The 20,166-nt window shown below is 42.4% G+C and overlaps 1 protein-coding gene across 1 annotated transcript in view; it reads left to right on the top strand.

Moving 5' to 3' along the window:
• The window catches only part of STAMBP (STAM binding protein), a 38,444-nt gene extending 19,074 nt beyond the window's left edge, over positions 1 to 19,370 (top strand). Inside the window, 5 exon segments of the mRNA XM_003268672.4 lie at positions 1,467 to 1,591; positions 2,484 to 2,621; positions 11,547 to 11,659; positions 12,264 to 12,363; positions 14,399 to 19,370. Of these exon segments, the coding sequence (XP_003268720.1) occupies positions 1,467 to 1,591; positions 2,484 to 2,621; positions 11,547 to 11,659; positions 12,264 to 12,363; positions 14,399 to 14,455 (533 nt within the window). The 3' untranslated portion in view covers positions 14,456 to 19,370.
• The last annotated feature ends 796 nt before the right edge of the window (positions 19,371 to 20,166 follow it).

Raw genomic sequence — 20,166 nt, forward strand, 5'->3', positions numbered from 1 at the left:
TGTACTGTGTCCTAATACACTGGCTATGTTATAAAAGTGGCCTTTGCTGAAACCTAGTGTGGTCGATTTTCTGAAGAGCTAATATTATTCTTGAAAGTCAGACTGTCAACTTTTTAGTGAAAGGAAAAGAATGCGCCAAACCGAATTCATAATCCTCAGATAACATCATCAGACGCTGTGTGACTCTGTGTCCCCTGCTCTGACTTTGTTACCTCTCTAGCAATTCAGATCTTGCTGTTGAATACACAAAAGCAGAACATCTTTCCCCTCCCACTTTTTTTTTTAAATATGAAAATATAGCTGTGAGAGGCACTTCCTAACTTTAGCTTGCTGGCTGTTTCACAGAGTTTCTCTATGGTGTTCAGAAACTGGGTCCATTCTTGGCGTTTTTTATGAGCTGCTTTGTTCATGCCTTTTTTGGGGGACTACACTGTATTTTTTATTTTGTTGTGGTTTGGCATTTTAACTTCTTCCAAAAGACTAAGTTCAGAAGTAAATAACTGCCCAGATTTTTTTCCATTCTCAAGAATATACACTAGTGTATTTCTTTTAAAAGTCATACTCTCTGATATTCTTATCTGAGATAAAAGAGAGATTTAAAATTAAAAGTTCAGATGAATGGGCAGTGTCTTAGTCCATTTTGTGCTGCTATAACAGAATACCTGAGGCTGGGTAATTTATAATGAACATAAATTTATTTGGTTCATAGTTCTGGAGGGTGGGAAGTCCAAGATCCAGGGGCCTGGCAAAGGCCTTCTTGCTGCGTCATCCCACGACAGAAGGGTGGAAGGGCAAACAAAGATCCCCCATAGCCTCATCACCTCTTAAAGATCCTACCTCTCAATAATTTTGCATTAGGAATTAAGTTTCCAAAACATGAACTTTGGGAGACACAGCAAGGAGGTTATTTTTTTAATTCTTTGTATTAGATTCTGACAGAAAATTCCCAAATGTTTCAAGAACTTGTGTCTTTCCCCCCCCTAAATTTTATTTTTTACTTTAATTTTTTAAGTTTTTGTGGGTACATAGTAGGTGTATATATTTATGGGGTACATGAGATGTTTTGATACAGGCATGCAATATGAAATAAGCACATCATGGAGAATGGGGTATCCATCCCCTCAATTATTTATCCTTTGAGTTACAAACAATCCAATTACATTCTTAAGGTTATTTTTAAGAAAACTTTTCTTAAGGTAGTAGTTTGCCCTTTTCTTAACTTGAATAATTAAAGCCTACTATTTTCTGTTCTTGAAGTAATGTGCTCCTTACAGCTGTGGCCCAAGATTGGAGAAGACACTTTACAACCCTTTTTTTGGTGCCATTAGAATGAGATCCTTACTCACTGCCTGAAGTTGGGGGAATCCCAGTGGCTTAATGTTGCTCTCCCATGGCTGCCGGCTGTGAGGTCTGCTTGAGGAGGCAGGGCTCAGTGGTCTCCGACTTTTCTCCTTTCTCCATTACAGTTCCCACAATCGATGGATTGCGCCATGTGGTGGTGCCTGGGCGGCTGTGCCCACAGTTTCTCCAGTTAGCCAGTGCCAACACTGCCCGGGGAGTGGAGACATGTGGAATTCTCTGTGGAAAACTGGTAAAAAAAAAAAAACAAAAAACAAAACTCTTCTCTGAACCGAAACTATTTCTTCCCCTCTTGGCATCCTGTGACTGTCAGAGAAAATATCCAGGGTCAGTTACTCTTTGTACCAAGGAACCGTGGACTGCATTATTTCGTGTCACTTTGAATTTGGTGACCCTGTATTGATTGATTAAATTGAAGTGATTATTTTAATGCTAGTAGTAAGAAATACCTAATTTTAAACTTGGTAGGAAGATCCAGTCATTATCTACATATCAATTTTTTTAGTACCTACTTTATGGTAGGACCTGGGAATATAAAATATGTAAAGCACATAGTATGTGTCCACGAAAAGTGCCCAGTCACTTTGGAGAGAGGGCAGACATGCACTAAAGTCTAACCAGCATGCTGAAAAATATGTACAGTGTAAGTATTGGGAATTTTGAGGAAGGAAAGGTCACTGAATGGAGGCACTTAAAGAACCCATTACTGCTGAATGAATAAATAAATGAAGTAGAGTAAATGTAAGCTGAGGCTTACGGGATGAGAAGGACTTAAGGAAACAGTGACAGGAAAACAACTTTAGACCTGAGCAAGGGAAGAGAAATGGTACTCTACCCAGAGCTTCTCAGCAGAGCAGTTCGGCACAGCAGGAAATTCCCTCAGGGCTGTGGTGTTTGCCCAGGCTGCAGAGTTCTGGGGTTGGTCTCTGCATCTGTCGCTGTACAGAGTACCCCAGGCAATGTGCATCAGCAGCCAAGGTTGTGAACCACTGAGTGGCAGGACTCCTGCTGTGTGGGAAGGGCTTTCACTTGTATAGATGCTTACCTTTCCACTGTCGGGATGAAGTGGAGCAGGGTTGCATGAGCACCAGGGAATGGTGACCAGCTGTTCTCTCCTTTGGCAGATGAGGAATGAATTTACCATTACCCATGTTCTCATCCCCAAGCAAAGTGCTGGGTCTGATTACTGCAACACAGAGAATGAAGAAGAACTTTTCCTCATACAAGATCAGCAGGGCCTCATCACACTGGGCTGGATTCATGTAAGCAATTCTGAGCTGTCTGAGAGTTAGTCTCTGCTTCTCCTGTGGTGGTATAAATACACTGAGTGTTTCTTTGAACAAAGTCAATTATATCCAGATTATTTATTGTTTTTCTTTCTTTTGGTTGCAGTCCTTAGCATACTTGACTATTGCACTTTGGTATTGTTTTCTGGGAACACTTAGGGCTTTTAAATTTTTTTAACTTTTTATTTATTTTTTAGTAAAAATAAACTGTTTTCCCTAAAGTTCCAGTTTCCCTTTGAGTGTGACTGGTGATGGGATGCTGGCCTAGAATATATGTGGACATTGACCTTAGAGACTATGCCTACTGTATACAGATGATGTTCCTTAAAGTTGTATAACTCAAAATATTTTAAATGAGCCAAGTAGGTTAATTCAGATGCTTGCATTTGGTCTTTCTTAAAGCACCTTTATATAAACAAGAAGGGCTATAAATACACATTATTTTCAAGTGTCTGCATATCTTGTGCAGCCTTCTGGTAATGTTCAGGTAAAATATAATGCCTTCCCTAAAGATTATTTTTAAATTTTTCTTTCTATTCCTTTTCAACCCCTCACTCCCATAGCCCAAGCTGCATTTTATGCTGTATGACAGAGTTACAAATAAATTGGTTTATTCTTGGATTACACATACTTGTATGCCAGAATTTGGGAAAGACTGACCTGTGAGGCAGTCCCACGTGCCTTCCGTCCTTTCTTCTGTTCAGTTACATTCATGTTGATGATTTGCCTATTATTGTGTATCCCCACCCCACCCCCATTGTAGTAGATGGGGGAAAGAAAACTTGTTCCTTATCTGCCAGGGCATACAAATTTGAGTAAGGTATGATTTTAGCCTCATGAAGGAGATTAAATAAATAGACAATTAATAACTTCACCTGGGGCAGAATGTGCTAAAGGCCTCAAGAGGTGCCAGCAAGGCACTGTGGAATTCAGAGGAAGGAGGGACCATGCTTGATAGGGTTTAGTAGAATGTTGGCAAGCTGGGCCAAGGGCAAGTTCCTTAAGGAGCGGACAGGTGGAGAAGAGGCAGACTCTGTTCTTGGAGCACTGGGGGGACTAGTTCTCTGAGATTTATGGTTCATATCAGGAAAACAGTGGTAGACATTTTTTTTTTTTTTTTTTTTTTTTTTTTTTTTGAGACAGAGTTTCACTCTTGTCACCCAGACTGGAGCGCAATGGCAAGATCTTGGCTCACTGCAACCTCCGCCTCCCAGATTCAAGCGATTCTCCTACCTCAGCCTCCCAAGTAGCTGGGACTACAAGCACCCGCCACCATGCCCAGCTAATTTTTGTATTTTTGGTAGAGATGGGATTTCACCATGTTGGCCAGACTGATCTCGAACTACTGATCTCAGGTGATCCACCCGCCTCAGCCTCCCAAAGTGCTGGGATTACAGGCATGAGCCGCCACGCCCGGCTAGATATGTTTTAATGTAGCACATTGGAGCCGGGTTCTGGAGGGTCTGGGGTCGACAGGCAGAATTGTTCCGCTTTTTAGTAAGTGGAGAATTCCTAAAGGTTTTTGAGCAGAGCAATGATATGATTAAAGCCATACTTTAGAAAATTTAACATAAATACAGTTTTAAGGTAGGTTGTGGCAAGGAGATGATTTAAGAGGTTAGTGTGCTGATAAAGCCTAATAATGATAAGAGCTAGGGTGATGCCAGTGTGTTTGGGAAGGAGGAGATGAATGTAGGATTTCAGAGGATTTGGGAAATGAGTAATAGAGGATGATGACTCAGAGTCAATGGTGACTCAGAGATTTGGGGTCTTGCAGTGATACCTCATAAGCAAAAGTAGGGGATCCAGGAGAAGGATTTGGTTTGAAAGTGGGGTTCAGTTCTGAGCATGTTGAATTTCAGGTATTGATGAGATATTAAATCACTGGAGGTAGTTATCAGCCAGTTGGCAATGTAGGGCTAGAACTTGGGAGCAAAGTCAAAGCAGGAGAGAGGGCTCTGGGAATCCACTATGTAGTGCTGATCTTGGAAGCCCTGGAAGTAGGAGAAGAGTCTAGAGCAAGAAAAGGTTCACTGGCAACTTGGGGGACAGGCTACCTAAGGTAACATAGAATGTAGTTAGCAATGAAGCAAAGAGATGTATGAAAAAGGTGAGGGTAGTGTTAAGGCACAGAAGCCATAGGAGGAGGAAGGCTGTTTTGTTTTTGTTTTGTTTTGTTTTTGAGACAGAGTCTCACACTGTTGCCTAGGTTGGGGTGCAATGGCGCAATCTTGGCTCTGCAACCTCCGCCTCCCAGGTTCAAGTGATTCTCCTGCCTCAGCCTCCTGAGTAGCTGTGATTACAGGCACCCACCACCATGCCTGGCTAATTGTGTGTGTGTGTGTGTGTGTGTATGTGTATTTTTAGTAGAGACTGGGTTTCACTATGTTGGCCAGGCTGGTCTCGAAATCCTGACCTTGTGATCCTCGTGATTACAGGCATGAGCCACTGTGCCTGGCCAAGGAAGGCTTTAAGAAAAAATTTCCGGATGTTAACCATGTCACATCCTATGGAGAGCTCCAGAACAGTGAAGACTCAGATCGGCCTGGATTTGATGAAATTATTGAGGATCTCGATTTAGTGCGTTTTAGGCATTAATGGGAGTAGACTGTAAGAGTTTAAGAAGTCATAGGGATTAAGCTTGTGGAGATAATGAAGTATACACTACCATTTTGAGCAACTTAGCTCTAGAGGAAAGGAGAAAGATGTGATGGTGGTTTAAGGAGAAGTTGGGTTGAGAGAATGTTTGGTTGATTGTTCAAAGTGAAAGGCTTGAACGTGTTTTGTTTTGATGAAATATAACACATATATAAGAAAGCACACAGAAACTAAATATATACTTTAGGCCAGTGCGGTAGCTCATGCCTGTAATCCCAGCAGTTTGGGAGGCCAAGGCAGGCAGATCACGAGGTCAGGAGTGCAAGACCAGCCTGGCCAACATAGTGAAACCCTGTCTCTACTAAAAACACAAAAATTAGCTGGACATGGTGGCGCACGCCTGTAGTCTCAGCTACTCGAGAGGCTGAGGCAGGAGAATTGCTTGAACCCCGGAGGCAGAGGTTGTGGTGAGCCAAGATTACACTATTGCACTCCAGCCTGGGCAACAGAGCGAGACTTGGTCTTGGGAAAAAAAGAAACTAAATGTACACTTTAACAAATCATTAAGCAAATATCTATGTACATACACTACCTAGGTCAGGAAACAGAATACTGTCAGGAGCATGCATGCCCTACGGGAGGGAAGTCCTCCCTCCCTTGGTTCATTTAATAATTTCACCACTTCAATGTGTGTCTCTAAACACTATAGTTTACTTTTGCCTGGCTTTTACCTTTTTGTAAATGGAGTTATACCATATGTATATTTGTGTCTTCTTTTGCTCAACATTTTGAAGGTTTATTCACATTCTTGTGTGTAGTTTTCTGAACATGTTCTTATGCCCAGTGAGCCAACAATGGAGATGTAAAAGGGCAGGAGAGACAAGGTAATGGAGTGATAAGGAAGGATCGAATCAGAAGTACAAAGAGGGATTCATCTTCACAGGGGGAAAAACATCCATTCCTCCAAGACAAGATTGAATGAATGGAAATGAAGATACAGAGAGATTTTTGAAATGATGTCTGGAGGAGTTGAGGAAACGCGTTTTAGACAATCTTGACCTCAATAAGGTTGAAGTCTAGGTCTGCTGTTGAGCAAGAGGGAGACCAAGGAGGAATTAGAAACTGGAGGAGATGGGGGAAAGTTTAGAATCATTACTGTACAGACTTCAGGTAGAACTTAGCTACAAATGAATAAAAGAGTTTTAAGTATCAGTGAGGGTCCAGCTGGGAACAGATTTAAAGCCTAAATTGATAGTAGTTCAGCTTTTTTATTTTTATTTTTTGAGATGAGGTCTCACTATGTAGTTTATGTTGGAATACAGTGGCTATTCACAGGCACAATCATACTGCATTACAGCCTTGAGCTCCTGGGCCCAAGTGGTCCTCCTGCCTCAGCCTCCTGAGTAGCTAAGACTACAAGCACACACCACCATGCCCAGCTAGTTCAGCTTTTTTTCCTCCATATTTCTGCACCATTCCTTCCTAATTCGGGATTAAAAACAAACAGGCTGAGTATGGTGGCTCACACCTGTAATCCCAGAAATTTGGGAGGCCAAGGTGGGAGGATCACTTGAGCCCAGGAGTTCAAGACCAGCCTGGGCAAAATAGCAAGATCTCATCTCTATAAATTAAAAAAAATTATGCATTTGTGGTGGCACACACCTGTGGTCCCAGCTACTTGGGAGGCTGAGGCAGGAAGATCGCTTGAGACTGGGAGGTCAAAGCTGCAGTGAGCCGTGATCACACCACTGCACTCCAGCCTGGGCAACAGAGCGAAAACCCTGTCTCAAAAACAAACAAAAAGCAGACCATAAGATTTATTCAGATCTTAAAATAGGCCAGAGGAAAATGCAAAAGATCAGTTCTTCCTTCTTAACCTTGTCAACTATGAATCAGCTTCCCAGGTCAAAAGCTTGGTATGGTTATGGATTGATCACCAACTGTTGTCAAACCTCCAGCCCAGAACTCAAGGCACTCCTCATCATGTTTCAGCCCTATCTGAGCCATTTCCCCCTAGGGAAAATTTCCCACCCAGGTACCCAGGCTGCCTTCAGCACTCACCCTCCTTGCTCATTTCTGCTCCTTCGGTATATTGTTTTCTCTTTGGAAAGTACCTTCCTCTATCCCCAGCAGCATGGGCACAGTGAACATAATGAACTATTCATTCAAGAAACTTGACTATGAAAGGAAGGAGGGAGAGAATGTACAGTAGTTAGAGAGGAGCAGGGGATCACGGCAAGGTTTTTTGATTCTGTTTAATAGTCGTTTACTGAGCCCCTGCTTATGTCTCTTTATTATCTTTCTGGCTACCCACATTTGCTCGCAATTAGAATCCTGGACTCTAACCGTGGGATGGAAGGTGGTGTTGGCACAGGCCACTGCTCTTTAGCAGCCTAAAGGATTATATTCTCATCAGGTAGAAACTTTGTGGTCACTGAAGTCCTTACATGCCCCGTGAAGACTTGTGTGTGGATTTGCTGCCTGCACTCAGCTAACACATTCCTGTCCTGAAGGCTTCTTCCACAGTGAGCTCATCACAGCACCTGAGAATGGTGCTTCTCAGATGAGGCTGCACATAAGAATCACTTAGTGAGCTTTCAAGAAAAATGTTCCCTCATGATGGTTCTTTCCAGGGGTGGGGTGCAGGAGTCTGGGCTTTTGTCAAGCACCTCAGGAGATTTGTTTTTTTGGACAGCAGGTTTGAAAACGCTAGTCAATTGCATGTCTTTATTGTCTGTGCTTTTCTGTCAGTAAAGGTTGGTTGTCTTTTTGAATCATGCTAGATCTTTTTCCATTTTTGTTACCTAAGATCACACTTCCTCTAAGATGAACATAAGTCATTATATAGTTGTCTGTTTTGTATATAAAATATGTGCTTAATAAAACAAACAATGGAAACAAATAATCGGGATGCACATTTAGGTGATGCTTTAACTGATTAACCTCAAATTTTAGCATTGTGTTCTCCTTCCAAACAGACTGGTCTCCTTTGTATGGTTTAACTAGCCACTGAAATTCAAGTAGTCCCCTACCTCCCGTATCTTCCTTGGATGATGCTTTAGCTACAGGACAGCCTTTGCCTATAGAACCTGATTCATGTTTGACCTTTTAACACCTCTGTGGGAAAGAAGAATCATTCATCTAATTGTGGTTTACTAAGTCCTTGATTTCCACCATGTTGAAATATTGGGTGTGTACCATCTGTTCCAGAATGGGTGACTCGATGGTATGAAGAGACCTTGTAAGGAACCAAATAAGTCTTGATGGTCAATTAGAAATTATGAGTCTCTTGAAAAACCAAAGCCTGAATCATCCAGAGAGAAACACTTCTTAGAGGAGATAGAAGAAATTCCCTAGCAAAAGTTCCAAGGGCCACTGCGTGCCATTCACAATTGTTGAGGACACCCACCTACCTTGTCCATGGATGCCCATCATGACAACCCCATTAACACCTATTAACACCTTTGATTCCATGGATCCCTGGGTGAATCCAACATCATAGTCCTTGAGTTCTTCCAATTTGGTTCAAGAGCAGGAGAGCCAGAGCAGGAAATATCGACAAACAACCCCCACTTCTGTCTCCAACCCTGAGACGCAAATGTCTTTTCCTGTCTCCACTCCTACTGTCTGGTGATCTTTGTGCAGCAGATATGTGCCTGAAGGAGGTCTTCAAGCCAGTTTATGTGTGCTGTCATCTGAGATGGGGTTCCCCTTGCCAGTTCTCACACCCTACAAGACCCACCATACTGATCTCCTAGCTAGCACACACCAACCTCAGAGAAGCCTTTTCTTCACACTTGGAACCTAGATCTTGATTTCCTTTTGAGAGGTCAGAATTTGTTTAACTAGAATGTGGCACAGCATTGAATTCTTCTGCCTTGTCTATTCCAGCCTCAGAATTCTGTTTTTCTCCCACTTTGCAGTGGTCTTTGAGTTTTAACACTGTGGAACAGTATCTTTCCCCAATGATGCCCCAGATGGAAGGTTTGAGCTCTGTCCCTGGGTCCTCTCCATACCCTACTAGTTTAATGGCCTGATATCTTGATGCCTTCTCACATCAAGGCTCTGCAGCCTACAGTCTTTCATCCAACCAGGAATTCCAGAACCCATCAGGTACCTTAGATCTTCTGAACCAGTGGGATCAGAGTCCCCGTTTTGAGTAGTACAGAGAAGAAAGTTCCCCCTTTGTGTTTACCTCCCTTTTTTGTCTGCCTACTCCAGTTCCCCCTTCCCCTTGAGTGCTCAAGCTGCCTAACATCTTCCACTGCCTTCAAACAAGGGAAGCCAGAAAGTTCCAAGCCTCTTCGTCCTCAGTTTACTTTTGTCCAGTACAGCCTCAGTGACCTCTGGGAGCTCTCTCCCTGAGAAGGTTGTCTGAGTGAATTAGATGAAATGTGGTGGGTGGGTTATTTGGTATGTCATCTATAACCATGAGCTAGGATGGCATGCACTTGCCTGGGCTTAATGCTGTTGCTTTCCATTAGAAAAAGGTCACCTTATCATTCATCGGACACTCTACAGAATCTCAGAATTATGGTTCTGCACAATGTAAGTGAGGGCATACATCCACCTACCCAGGAACTGAAGTGGGATCTCCCCCACCCCACTTGTGGCATCTCCCCACGATTGCTCTTCAGGCAAATCCCCATCTGTTTAGTTGTCATTCTGCTGGGGACAATGCAATCTAAGTTATTTCATTTCCTTAGTTATTTTCATCCCTTCCCGTCTCTCATTGTATCCTTCACCACAGACAGCTCTTCCAGTTTCCAATAATTGTTTATGCTCCTTATTTCTTTTCTTTTTTTTTTTTTTTTTTTTTTTTTTTTGAGGTGGAGTCTCGCCGTGTCACCCAGGCTGGAGTGCAGTGGCACGATCTCGGCTCACTGCAAGCTCCACCTCCCAGGTTCATGCCCTTCTCCTGCCTCAGCCTCCCGAGTAGCTGGGATTACAGGCGCGTGCCACCACGCCTGGCTAATTTTTTTTTTTTTTTAGTAGAGACAGGGTTTCACTATGTTAGCCAGGATGGTCTCGATCTCCTGACCTCATGATCTGCCTGCCTCAGCCTCCCAAAGTGCTGGGATTACAGGCATGAGCCACCGCACCGGGCCTATGCTCCTTATTTCTATGAGCTCTTTTATTCATTTTATTCCTTGTTACCTAGGACTTTATAATGGGAACATACATCTTCTTTTTTTTTTTTTTTTAAGACAGGGTCTTGCTCTGTCACCCAGGCTGGAGTGCAGTGGTGCTATCTCGGCTCACTACAAGTTCCATCTCCCAGGTTCAAGCGATTCTCTTGCCTCAGCCTCCTGAATAGCTGGGATTACAAGTGCCTGCCACCACGCCCGGCCAACTTTTGTATTTTTAAGAGAGATGTGGTTTCACCATGTTAGCCAGGCTGGTCTCAAACTCCTGACCTCAAATGATCTGCCCCCCTCGGCCTCCCAAAGTGCTGGGGGTTACTGACATAAGCCTCCATGCCCAGCCTGGTTTTGTTTTTTCTTTTTTTAATTGACAAATAACAATAGTCTATATGTTTTGAAATATGTATACATATATTGTGGAATGGGAAAATCAAGCTAATTAGCATATGCATTATGTCACATACTTTTTTGTGGTGAGAACACTTAAAATCTACTCTCTTAAGCAGTTTTCAAGTGTGTAATACATTGTGATGAACAGTAGTCACCATGTTGTATAGTAAGTCTCTTGAACTTAAAAAAAGAAATAAATTATGAGTCACTTCACATACTGGTGTTAAGCAATATTTGTTTACAGTGCTGGAAAGGAGCTTCCTTACTTATTAGGAACTTCAGGTGGACCTCTCATGGTTGCAGATGGCTTCTTACTTACAAAGGAGATTGTGCCCAGCTGTTGAGAACTGTTTAGCTTTACTTCCTTCAGAGACCAGGCTTGGTTGTACGTCAGAGTAGTCCCCTCCTTATCCTCAGGGCATATGAGCCCAGACCCTCAATGGATGCCTGAAATCACAGATAGTACTACCAAACCCTATATATGCTATGTTTTTTTCCTGTACATGCATACTTGTGATAAAGTTTAATTTATAAATTAGGCACAGGAAGAGATTAACAACAACTATAATAAAACAGAACAGTTATAAAAATACAGTGTAATAAAAGTTATGTGAAGATGATCTCTCTTTCTCAAAGTATCTTATCGTATGTAATATTTTCAGATTGCAGTTGATATGGATAGCTTGAAACCTCAGAAAGGGAATCACAAATAAGGAGGGACTACCATATATCCTCGCTAAGAGTCCTCTGACTCTTTTTCTCTCCTCAGACTCACCCCACACAGACTGCGTTTCTCTCCAGTGTGGACCTACACACTCACTGCTCTTACCAGATGATGTTGCCAGAGTCAATAGCCATTGTTTGCTCCCCCAAGTTCCAGGAGTGAGTATAGAGGGCATGGTTCTGGGTGTTTCAAGGGGGTAGGAGGGAAGAAAGCCTCAGGGGGAAAGGTCTCTATTCTTGTGGACTTGTTCTTTGTAAAATATATAGATTGTATTGTAAGTTGGTTATTCTAAAGGGCTTCCTTTTAAGCCCCATATCATGATTAATCTATCATGCTTGTTCAAAAAGATATCCAAGTAACAACTTAGTTGCTTTTCTGAGAAAAGTCTACAAGAAATTTGAAGTGTTTGACTTGAAGCGATAGGAATGTCAAGAGTTTTATGTTGGATTAGAAAGTTTCAAAATCAAACACATTATCTCAGAATGCACTTCTTTTTAATTCCAAATCCTGTCTCTACTCCCACTTTGATTATTTACTATGAATTCTCCAGCAAAACTAGTGTGATAGCAGTAATGAATCATTCTCTAACTGTGATTCACTCACCAGAGAAGAGACCTGTGAGGCAGCATCCTGCAGAAGCTGTCTCACAATGACCTCTGCCCTGCTGTGTGAGTGTACATGCTGGTGTGTGTGTGCATGCATATTGTTTGGGATGGAGGGACACCTTTGCCTGACCCTTAGCCTGCCTTTTTTTAATTTCAGAACTGGATTCTTTAAACTAACTGACCATGGACTAGAGGAGATTTCTTCCTGTCGCCAGAAAGGATTTCATCCACACAGCAAGGATCCACCTCTGTTCTGTGTATGTATCTATGTAGAAGAAAATGGGGCTGTGCTTCAAGCGGGGAGGACAGTCAGAGCTGATGAAATGCATCATCCTTTCTGATCCACACAGAAGACCAGCCTTGTCACTTACCTTGCCAGATCTCCATAGTAAGGATGTACATGAGAAGCAGTGTGGGACAGGAATAGATTTGAATCTTAGCTCTGCCACTGTGTGCCTTTGATTGGGCTACTTACCCTTCCTGAGCCTCAGTTTTCCCATCTATAAAATAGGCATAATAATAACACCTACTTTATAGAGTTCTTGAGATGATTAAATGAAGTAATGTGCAGGAAGTACCTAATGCAGTTGCTGGCTTATTAAATGTTACTTTTTCCTTTCATCAATGTCACCTTCTAAGCCTGTACTTCAATAAGAGATTTGAAGGCAAAGGAAAAGAGAAGCCACTTAAGATAGGTAAATTAAGTATATTTGTAGAATTTTGCTTAAATCATACGGGCTTTACGACCTTCCTACGAAGTTCTTTTTTCCCTATGTTGTGGTCTGTGAATAAAAAGTTTAGTTGATGATGAGATCAGTATGTTTCCATTTGCCCCTGCGATCTGATTTGATGGTGTTGCATTACTCCATGCTGGCCATGGAGTATTATTTCTTTTGGGTTCAGAGAAAAGTGAGCAATATGGAGGACTAAGAACCTTGACACTTAAAAGGAACTGGAGATATTTAGAAGAGAAACCCCAGGAAGGATCTGAGAGCTGACTTCAAGTGTTAGAAGAGTTGATGTATAAAAAAAGGGATTGGGTATATTTCATGTCACTCCTAGCACTAAAACAAAGACTTCATGGAATGACGGTTTTCTGCTGAGCGTGAGGAAGAACTTTCTGACAAATCTGTTCAAAAATAGATCAGTCTGCCTTGGAATGTCTAAGTACTAGGATGTTGAAACAAAGACTACACAATCAGAAAAAAAGGTCTGGGGCACCAGTGCCCACGTTTTCAGTTATAAAGACCCCTGTTGCATGCCAAAAGGGAGCATTTCTTCTCTCACCACGTGACAGTAGGTATACCTTATTATTTGGGTGACATCATAGCCAAAAAAACTGTTATGAATTCAGTAATTCTTTTAAATTAATGTATATTTTAGGGATGACACTATTTGTTGCCAAGTTTAGGCATCAAAGAATGAGTCTAGAATGTATATACATTTTAAAAATAAAGGTAAATGGGCAAACACTGATTCCATCTTCAGGTGGGACTGGTGGTAGTAACGAGTCCTAGACTCTTACCATAACTACCACTTAAATAGCAGTCTGGCTTCCAGACTGAGAACCACTAGCCTAGAATGAACGTTTTAAATAAGGGTGGTTTTTGTTTTTGTTTTTGTTTGAAACACAGTCTCACTCTTTTGCTAGGCTGGAGTGCAGTGGTACAATCTCAGCTCACTGCAGCCTCTGCCCCCCAGGTTCAAACAATTCTCCTGCCTCAGCCTCCCAAGTAGCTGGGACTACAGGTGCGCGCCGCCATGCCGGGTTAATTTTTTTTTTTTTCTTTTTTTTAGTAGAGACAGGGTTTCACCATGTTGGCCAGGATGGTCTTGATCTCCTAACCTCATGATCTGCCCACCTTGGCCTCCCAAAGTGCTGGGATTACAAGCGTGAGCCACCGCACCCAGCCAAAAAGCGTTTTTTTAAAATGACTTTTCAGGCCGGGCACGGTGGCTCACGCCTATAATCCCAATACTTTGGGAGGCTGAGGCAGGCAGATGACTTGAGGTCAGGAGTTCAAGTCCAGCCTGACCAACATGGCGAAACCCCACCTCTACTAAAAACACAAAATTAGCCAGGCATGGTGGCTCGTGCCTGTAATCCCAGCTACTGAGAAAGCTAAAGCAGGAGAATCGCTTGAACCCGGGAGGCAGAGGTTGCAGTGAGCCGAGATCGTGCCACTGCACTTCAGCCCTGGGCAACAGAGCAAGACCCTATATGAAGAGAAAAAAAAAAGACTTTTCAGAATTTTCTAGGACTCCACCTTTCTTTCTTTTTTCCTATTGCAGAGCTGCAGCCACGTGACTGTTGCGGACAGAGCAGTGACCATCACAGACCTTCGATGAGCGTTTGAGTCCAACACCTTCCAAGAACAGCAAAACCATATCAGTGTACTGTAGCCCCTTAATTTACGCTTTCTAGAAAGCTTTGGAAGTTTTTGTAGACAGAGTAGAAAGGGGGGCATCACCTGAGAAAGAGCTGATTTTGTGTTTCAGGTTTGAAAAGAAATAACTGAACATATTTTTTAGGCAAGTCAGAAAGAGAACATGGTCACCCAAAAGCAACTGTAACTCAGAAATTAAGTTACTCAGAAATTAAGTAACTCAGAAATTAAGAAAGAATGGTATAATGAACCCCCATATACCTTTCCTTCTGGATTCACCAATTGTTAACATTATTTTCCTCTCAGCTATCCTTCTAATTTCTCTCTAATTTCAATTTGTTTATATTTACCTCTGGGCTCAATAAGGGCATCTATGCAGAAATTTGGAAGCCATTTAGAAAGTCTTTTGGATTTTCCTGTGGTTTATGACAATATGAATGGAGCTTATTACTGGGGTGAGGGACAGCTCACTCCATTTGACCAGATGGTTTGGCTAACACATCCCGAAGAATGATTTTGTCAGGAATTATTGTTATTTAACAAATATTTCAGGATATTTTTCCTCTACAATAAAGTAACAATTAACTTATGTTTTTGTGCTTCAGAGTGATCCATTTGATCAGGCATTGTATAAACAGGTTAAAAAAAGGTATGGTTGTTTTGGAAAGGTGAAGGGAAAATGGAATTTGAGATATACTGACACTGAAGGTGTGTCCCAGTTCACTTTTAATTATTCCTTGGTTTTTATCTGCCTGTTGCTGTCTTCCAGAGGTGTTGTGAAGTCATCTCTGTTCTTTTGGTGCTGTCTCAAATGGGTCAACAATTCACGTCCTCCTTATGCCCTCCATGCTTTTGGCTGAGGATAATGAAGCCTTTGTTTGGAGTACCAGGTTGCACTCCAATAAATGATTACATTTCCCAGCCACCCCACCCTACCAATTTCATTGTGTTGGCTGTTCTTTTCTGACTAAGGCAGTACCTAGGAAGACGCTTGAAGTGGCAATTGATACTGCATTTTTCTGTGAGCTGAGCCTGGTGTTCTAGGTGGCCTAGAATTAATGGTGTCATTTGTGACACCTCGAGTGAGGGCAGGAGAGTAAATACTTTGGCTAGGAGAAGAGTGATTTATTCTTTATCAGAATTCTAGGTGGGGGGAGGGAGAATCTGTGAATGCATGAAGTTTCCTTCATTTTTAAGTTTTGTCTCAGTCTTTATTGCTTAGGTTAGTGGTCCTTGAACTTGTCCCCTGAAAGAGCCCAGTTCTCTATATTCTTTTTCTTCTCTTGGGTTCTTAACTCCCCATATAGTGGAAATTCCTTCTCTGCTGTTTTGGTATGGGTGGGTCTGGGGGCCAGTTGAGCTTGGGCAAGCCATTTCCTGCTGCGGCCCAGAGCAGCCTGGCTGTTCCACCTTGCTCTAAACAGTCCTGAAATTGCCCAGTCCTGTGCTTTTGGGAAATCCATCCCCTTCTTCCCATTCTTTGTCTACCACTTAGCTTAGGGCTTTCTTACCTTTTATTTCGACTGTAGCCATTGGCTTTTACCAAGTCTCTTTGTTTTTAGCATTTCTTCATTTCAGTCTGTTCTGCACACTTTGATCAGGAGAAGCTTCTCACATTACAGCCGTGTTCATGTTTTCTCTCTTGCTCAAAAACCTGCAATAGCTTCCCATTGCCGAAAATCGAAATTTAGCTTTTGTTCAGAACTTTCCACTTAAAGTTCTTACCCCTGGCTATACATTCAAATACCTAGGGAGCAATTTAAAAAATACTGATGCCTGTGTTCTACCCCCCACCAATTAAAGCTGAATCTCTGGGGTGGAGCCCCAGATGTTGTTTCTGCATTTGTCTTTCAAGCTGCTAGAATTCTCAAGTACAACCAGGGTTGACAACCACTGCTTTGGTCCTTGATACCTAAGAATTGTGAGCTCTCTTATCAATCTCTGCCCACCAAAGACATTCAGCCAGGTCAACGACATATCATACATTGCAACCACATTGATCACAGACTGATCGCCAAACTGCTATATTTTCTTTTCTCTTCCTCTATGCACAAGATATCTTAGTGGCTAGATGGGTGCAGGAAATCAGTCTGTAGATCCCTCATCATATCTGCTGCAGCCTAGCCACTGCAGAGGCACTCTGCATAGGATGGTCTAAGTGTCTCTGTCTTCATCTTACCTCTGTGGAGGAGACATGGAATCAAGCCAGCCCACAAGGAAGCCCTGAGACTGGATAGGCTGGAGAGAAAGAGGAGGAGCCAGAGCGGTCGGGAAAAGAGGAAAGGAATACTGTGGATAAAAGGAACTAAGACCACAAAACCTGAGGACAGACATTGTATTGAAAGGGTAATGACTATTTGGCTAAAGGGACTGACTCCTGGGTTCCTGAGGCTCAAAGACCAGGAGACTTTTCCACTCTTGCAAGCTGCACAAGTACCATACCTAGTGTTCTGGGCTAAGAGGGGAGACAAAAGCATTGTCAGGTTGCCAAACAATGTCCCAGTTGCCCTGGGAGGCACAAACCCACAAAAGTGCCATAGGCCAGGTGCAGAGAGAATCAGAGGAGCTGCTTTGCTGGGGGTCAGAGAAGAGCTGGGTTTTTTCAGATGATCACTTTCACACACTGCTTGTTAAATGGAACCAAAGGGGAAGAAGAAGAAACCCTTAAGCTTTTGTAATATTGTCTTGAGTACCAGATACTATAAAAGGCAGCATGAGAGAAACATTCCCTTGGGCCAGTGTCATCGTGGATTTTCTTGCTTGAGAGGCAAGGATTTCAGCTTTCATTTTGGTACCACAGAATTTAAAATTGTAAGTGCCTATCCCCTTTCACTGTTGACGGCTTCTTTGGGATTTTAGTTACCCCAGTTGAAAGAGAAATTTTTCATATTGGGGTTGAGAAGAATGGAGGCTACTAGGAGCAAAGCTTTAATAGTGAAAGTCTGGTGAATCCTGCAATTTTGATATGTTTCCAGTGGATTTTGAGAACACAGTTTTAGGACCAGAGTAGATGTTATTCCCTAGAAAATAGAGTCAGCTATTGATATTGTGCCTCCCATCCCTCATATCTCAGTGTTTTAACCCCACCTGAGTTTGGAGACCAGTTTGTCCAAGGATCTTTCAAGCATGTGAGCCCAGAGTAGAACTTCTGAGTCAAGGATCATGTCTTTTTCTGAGGAGCTTTGCTTGGGGCACTGGAAATCCTGTTTAGATCAGGACTATTGGAATATTATCCTCTCCAGAGGAAGTGCCAGGTTGAACATTTAAGACTTTGCTTCTAGGCCCAGCTACACATTCACCAGCAAATCACTTAACTTCCTAAATTTCTTTAAAATCTATAAAATGGGATCAGTCTAATATGCCTACCTCAAATGATGACAGAATGAGATCTATATGCATATGAGGCCTATGTTAGTTGAAAGACGCTGCAAAGATATAAGGGATTTGTTACTTGTCTTTCTTGAAATGTTACAGTTGGGGTGCGGTTGCTTCTATCTTCTGGACCTCTGCCCCATTCAGCATACAGCTAGAGGAATCTTTGGGCAGATCCACATTCTTTAGCACGAGCTAGGCTTTGACTCCAAAGCTATCTGGTCTACCTTGATGTTCTGAGCAGGAAAACTGAGGACCTCAAGAACCAGTCCAAATTTCTACTCATTCTCCCTAAGACCCAGAGCAGACCCAGGACCTAAAGAAATTACATCATCTCTATTTTCCCTTGGTTCCAGCCCACTCTTGTTTGAACCTCCCACTTTTGTTGTTCCAACTACTTCTTGAGATGAAGGAAGGGCAGAACATTGGCCCTCTTCACCGAAGTCTTCACTCCTTAATCCAGGGTTCAATTTTTAGTTCACCTTAGCCTGTTTGAGGTTAGAAGTTGGGCCTTAACTTACAGGGTGTGTCCAGCATCATTCAATCAGCCTGTTAGATCCAGAATCCAGCACTGTGACACTACATAACCATGGGCTCTGTCCTTCCAGTTCCTTTAGTGCCTTCCCTCACTGGTAGGTTCACTCTGAGGTCTTCCTTCCTTGAACTCCAGTGGCAACTATAGTCTGTTTCCCACAATTTGTTGTGTGTGTTTTTTGTTGTTTTGCGGTGTTTTCATGTTGTCTTTTATGTAAGTCATGTTTCTGAACTATCGTATAAATTTCATTATGGTAAGAATCATGTTTGCTTTATGCACTGTGTAACATACCTTGCAGTCAGGATAGGCACTTAACCTTATTGCTTAGCTGTTCCCTTGGTGTTGAATAATGTGTTAGGAAGCCAGGTGGACCTGTGTCCTAGCCTGGAGAAGCTCTATGTCACCTTGTAGGAAGCCATCTGAACTTGACTCAGCATCATATGCTGGGCCTGTGCTGCACTTGAGCTTTCTTTCCAGCCACCAGGAGGGATGATTGTCCTGGCCAACAGCTAATTTAATGGGTGGTCAAAAGAAGATGTGCCTGCATAGAAGGCTGAAAGAGGCAGCTGGAAAGTAGGAGGAGACAAGGAGATAGTGACACCAGTATCTTGTCACAGAAATCAAGGAAGGCAACAGTTTAAAGGAGGGGAGGGAGATCAGTGGTGCCAACTGGCTCAGAAGAGGTTTGCTGGGTTAAATCTCAAGATGAGCCCATGAGATCTGGTGGTTAGCGGAGGCCTTTCCTGACAACCCCATTTTAAGCACCTCTTACCCATCACTCTATCTCATCACTGTTACTGTCTGTGTAGCCCTGTCATGAGCTAAAATCATCCTGTTTGTTTATTGCTAGCTTATGTGTCTAAAGTATACTCCTTGAGAACAGCGACTTTGTCTTTTTCACCTTTGTAATGAGTCCCCTGACATGGAATAAGATATGAATAAACACACAGACTTGTCCAAAATCATCCAATTAATAAATGGTAAGGCTTTGCTTTTTTGGGAGAAGTGCAGCAAATGTGAGTACATTTTAAATATTGATGTTTAAAGATTGTACAAATTAAAAATTAACAATCAGCTGGGCGTGGTGGCTCACGCCTATAATCCCAGCACTTTGGGAGGCCAAGGCAGGTGGATCACCTGAGATCGGGAGTTTGAGACCAGCCGGATCAACATGGAGAAACCCTGTCTCTACTAAAAATACAAAATTAGCCAGACGTGGTGGCGCATGCCTGTAATCCCAGCTACTCGGGAGGCTAAGGCATGAGAATTGCTTGAACCTGGGAAGCGGAGGTTGTGGTGAGCCAAGATCACGCCATTGCACTCTAGCCTGGGCAACAAGAGCGAAACTCCGTCTAAAAAAAATAAATAAATAACAATCATAGAAGGTTACCTCTAGAAGGAAGGCAAATGAGAAAAACTACATATATAATCATTCATCTTTTATTTAGAGATGAACGATAATACAATATCACAAATTAAAATTTCTGTAATTTCTACAAATTATACAGAGAAGGAAATTTAGAACTCTAAATGCTTTCATTATTTAAGAAGAAAGAATCAAAAGATATGAATTAAGCATTGGACTCAAATTAGAAAAAGAATAATAAAATATACTAGGAAACCAGGGGGAAAGAAATAAGTACTAAAGCAGAAATTGGCCGGGTGCGGTGACTTACGCCTGTAATCCCAGCACTTTAGGAGGCCGAGGCGGGTGGATCACCTGAGGTCAGGAGTTCAAGACCAGCCTGACAAACATGGAGAAACCC

The sequence above is a fragment of the Nomascus leucogenys genome, chromosome 14 (genome assembly GCF_006542625.1).
Source record: "Nomascus leucogenys isolate Asia chromosome 14, Asia_NLE_v1, whole genome shotgun sequence".
Taxonomy (NCBI): domain Eukaryota; kingdom Metazoa; phylum Chordata; class Mammalia; order Primates; family Hylobatidae; genus Nomascus; species Nomascus leucogenys.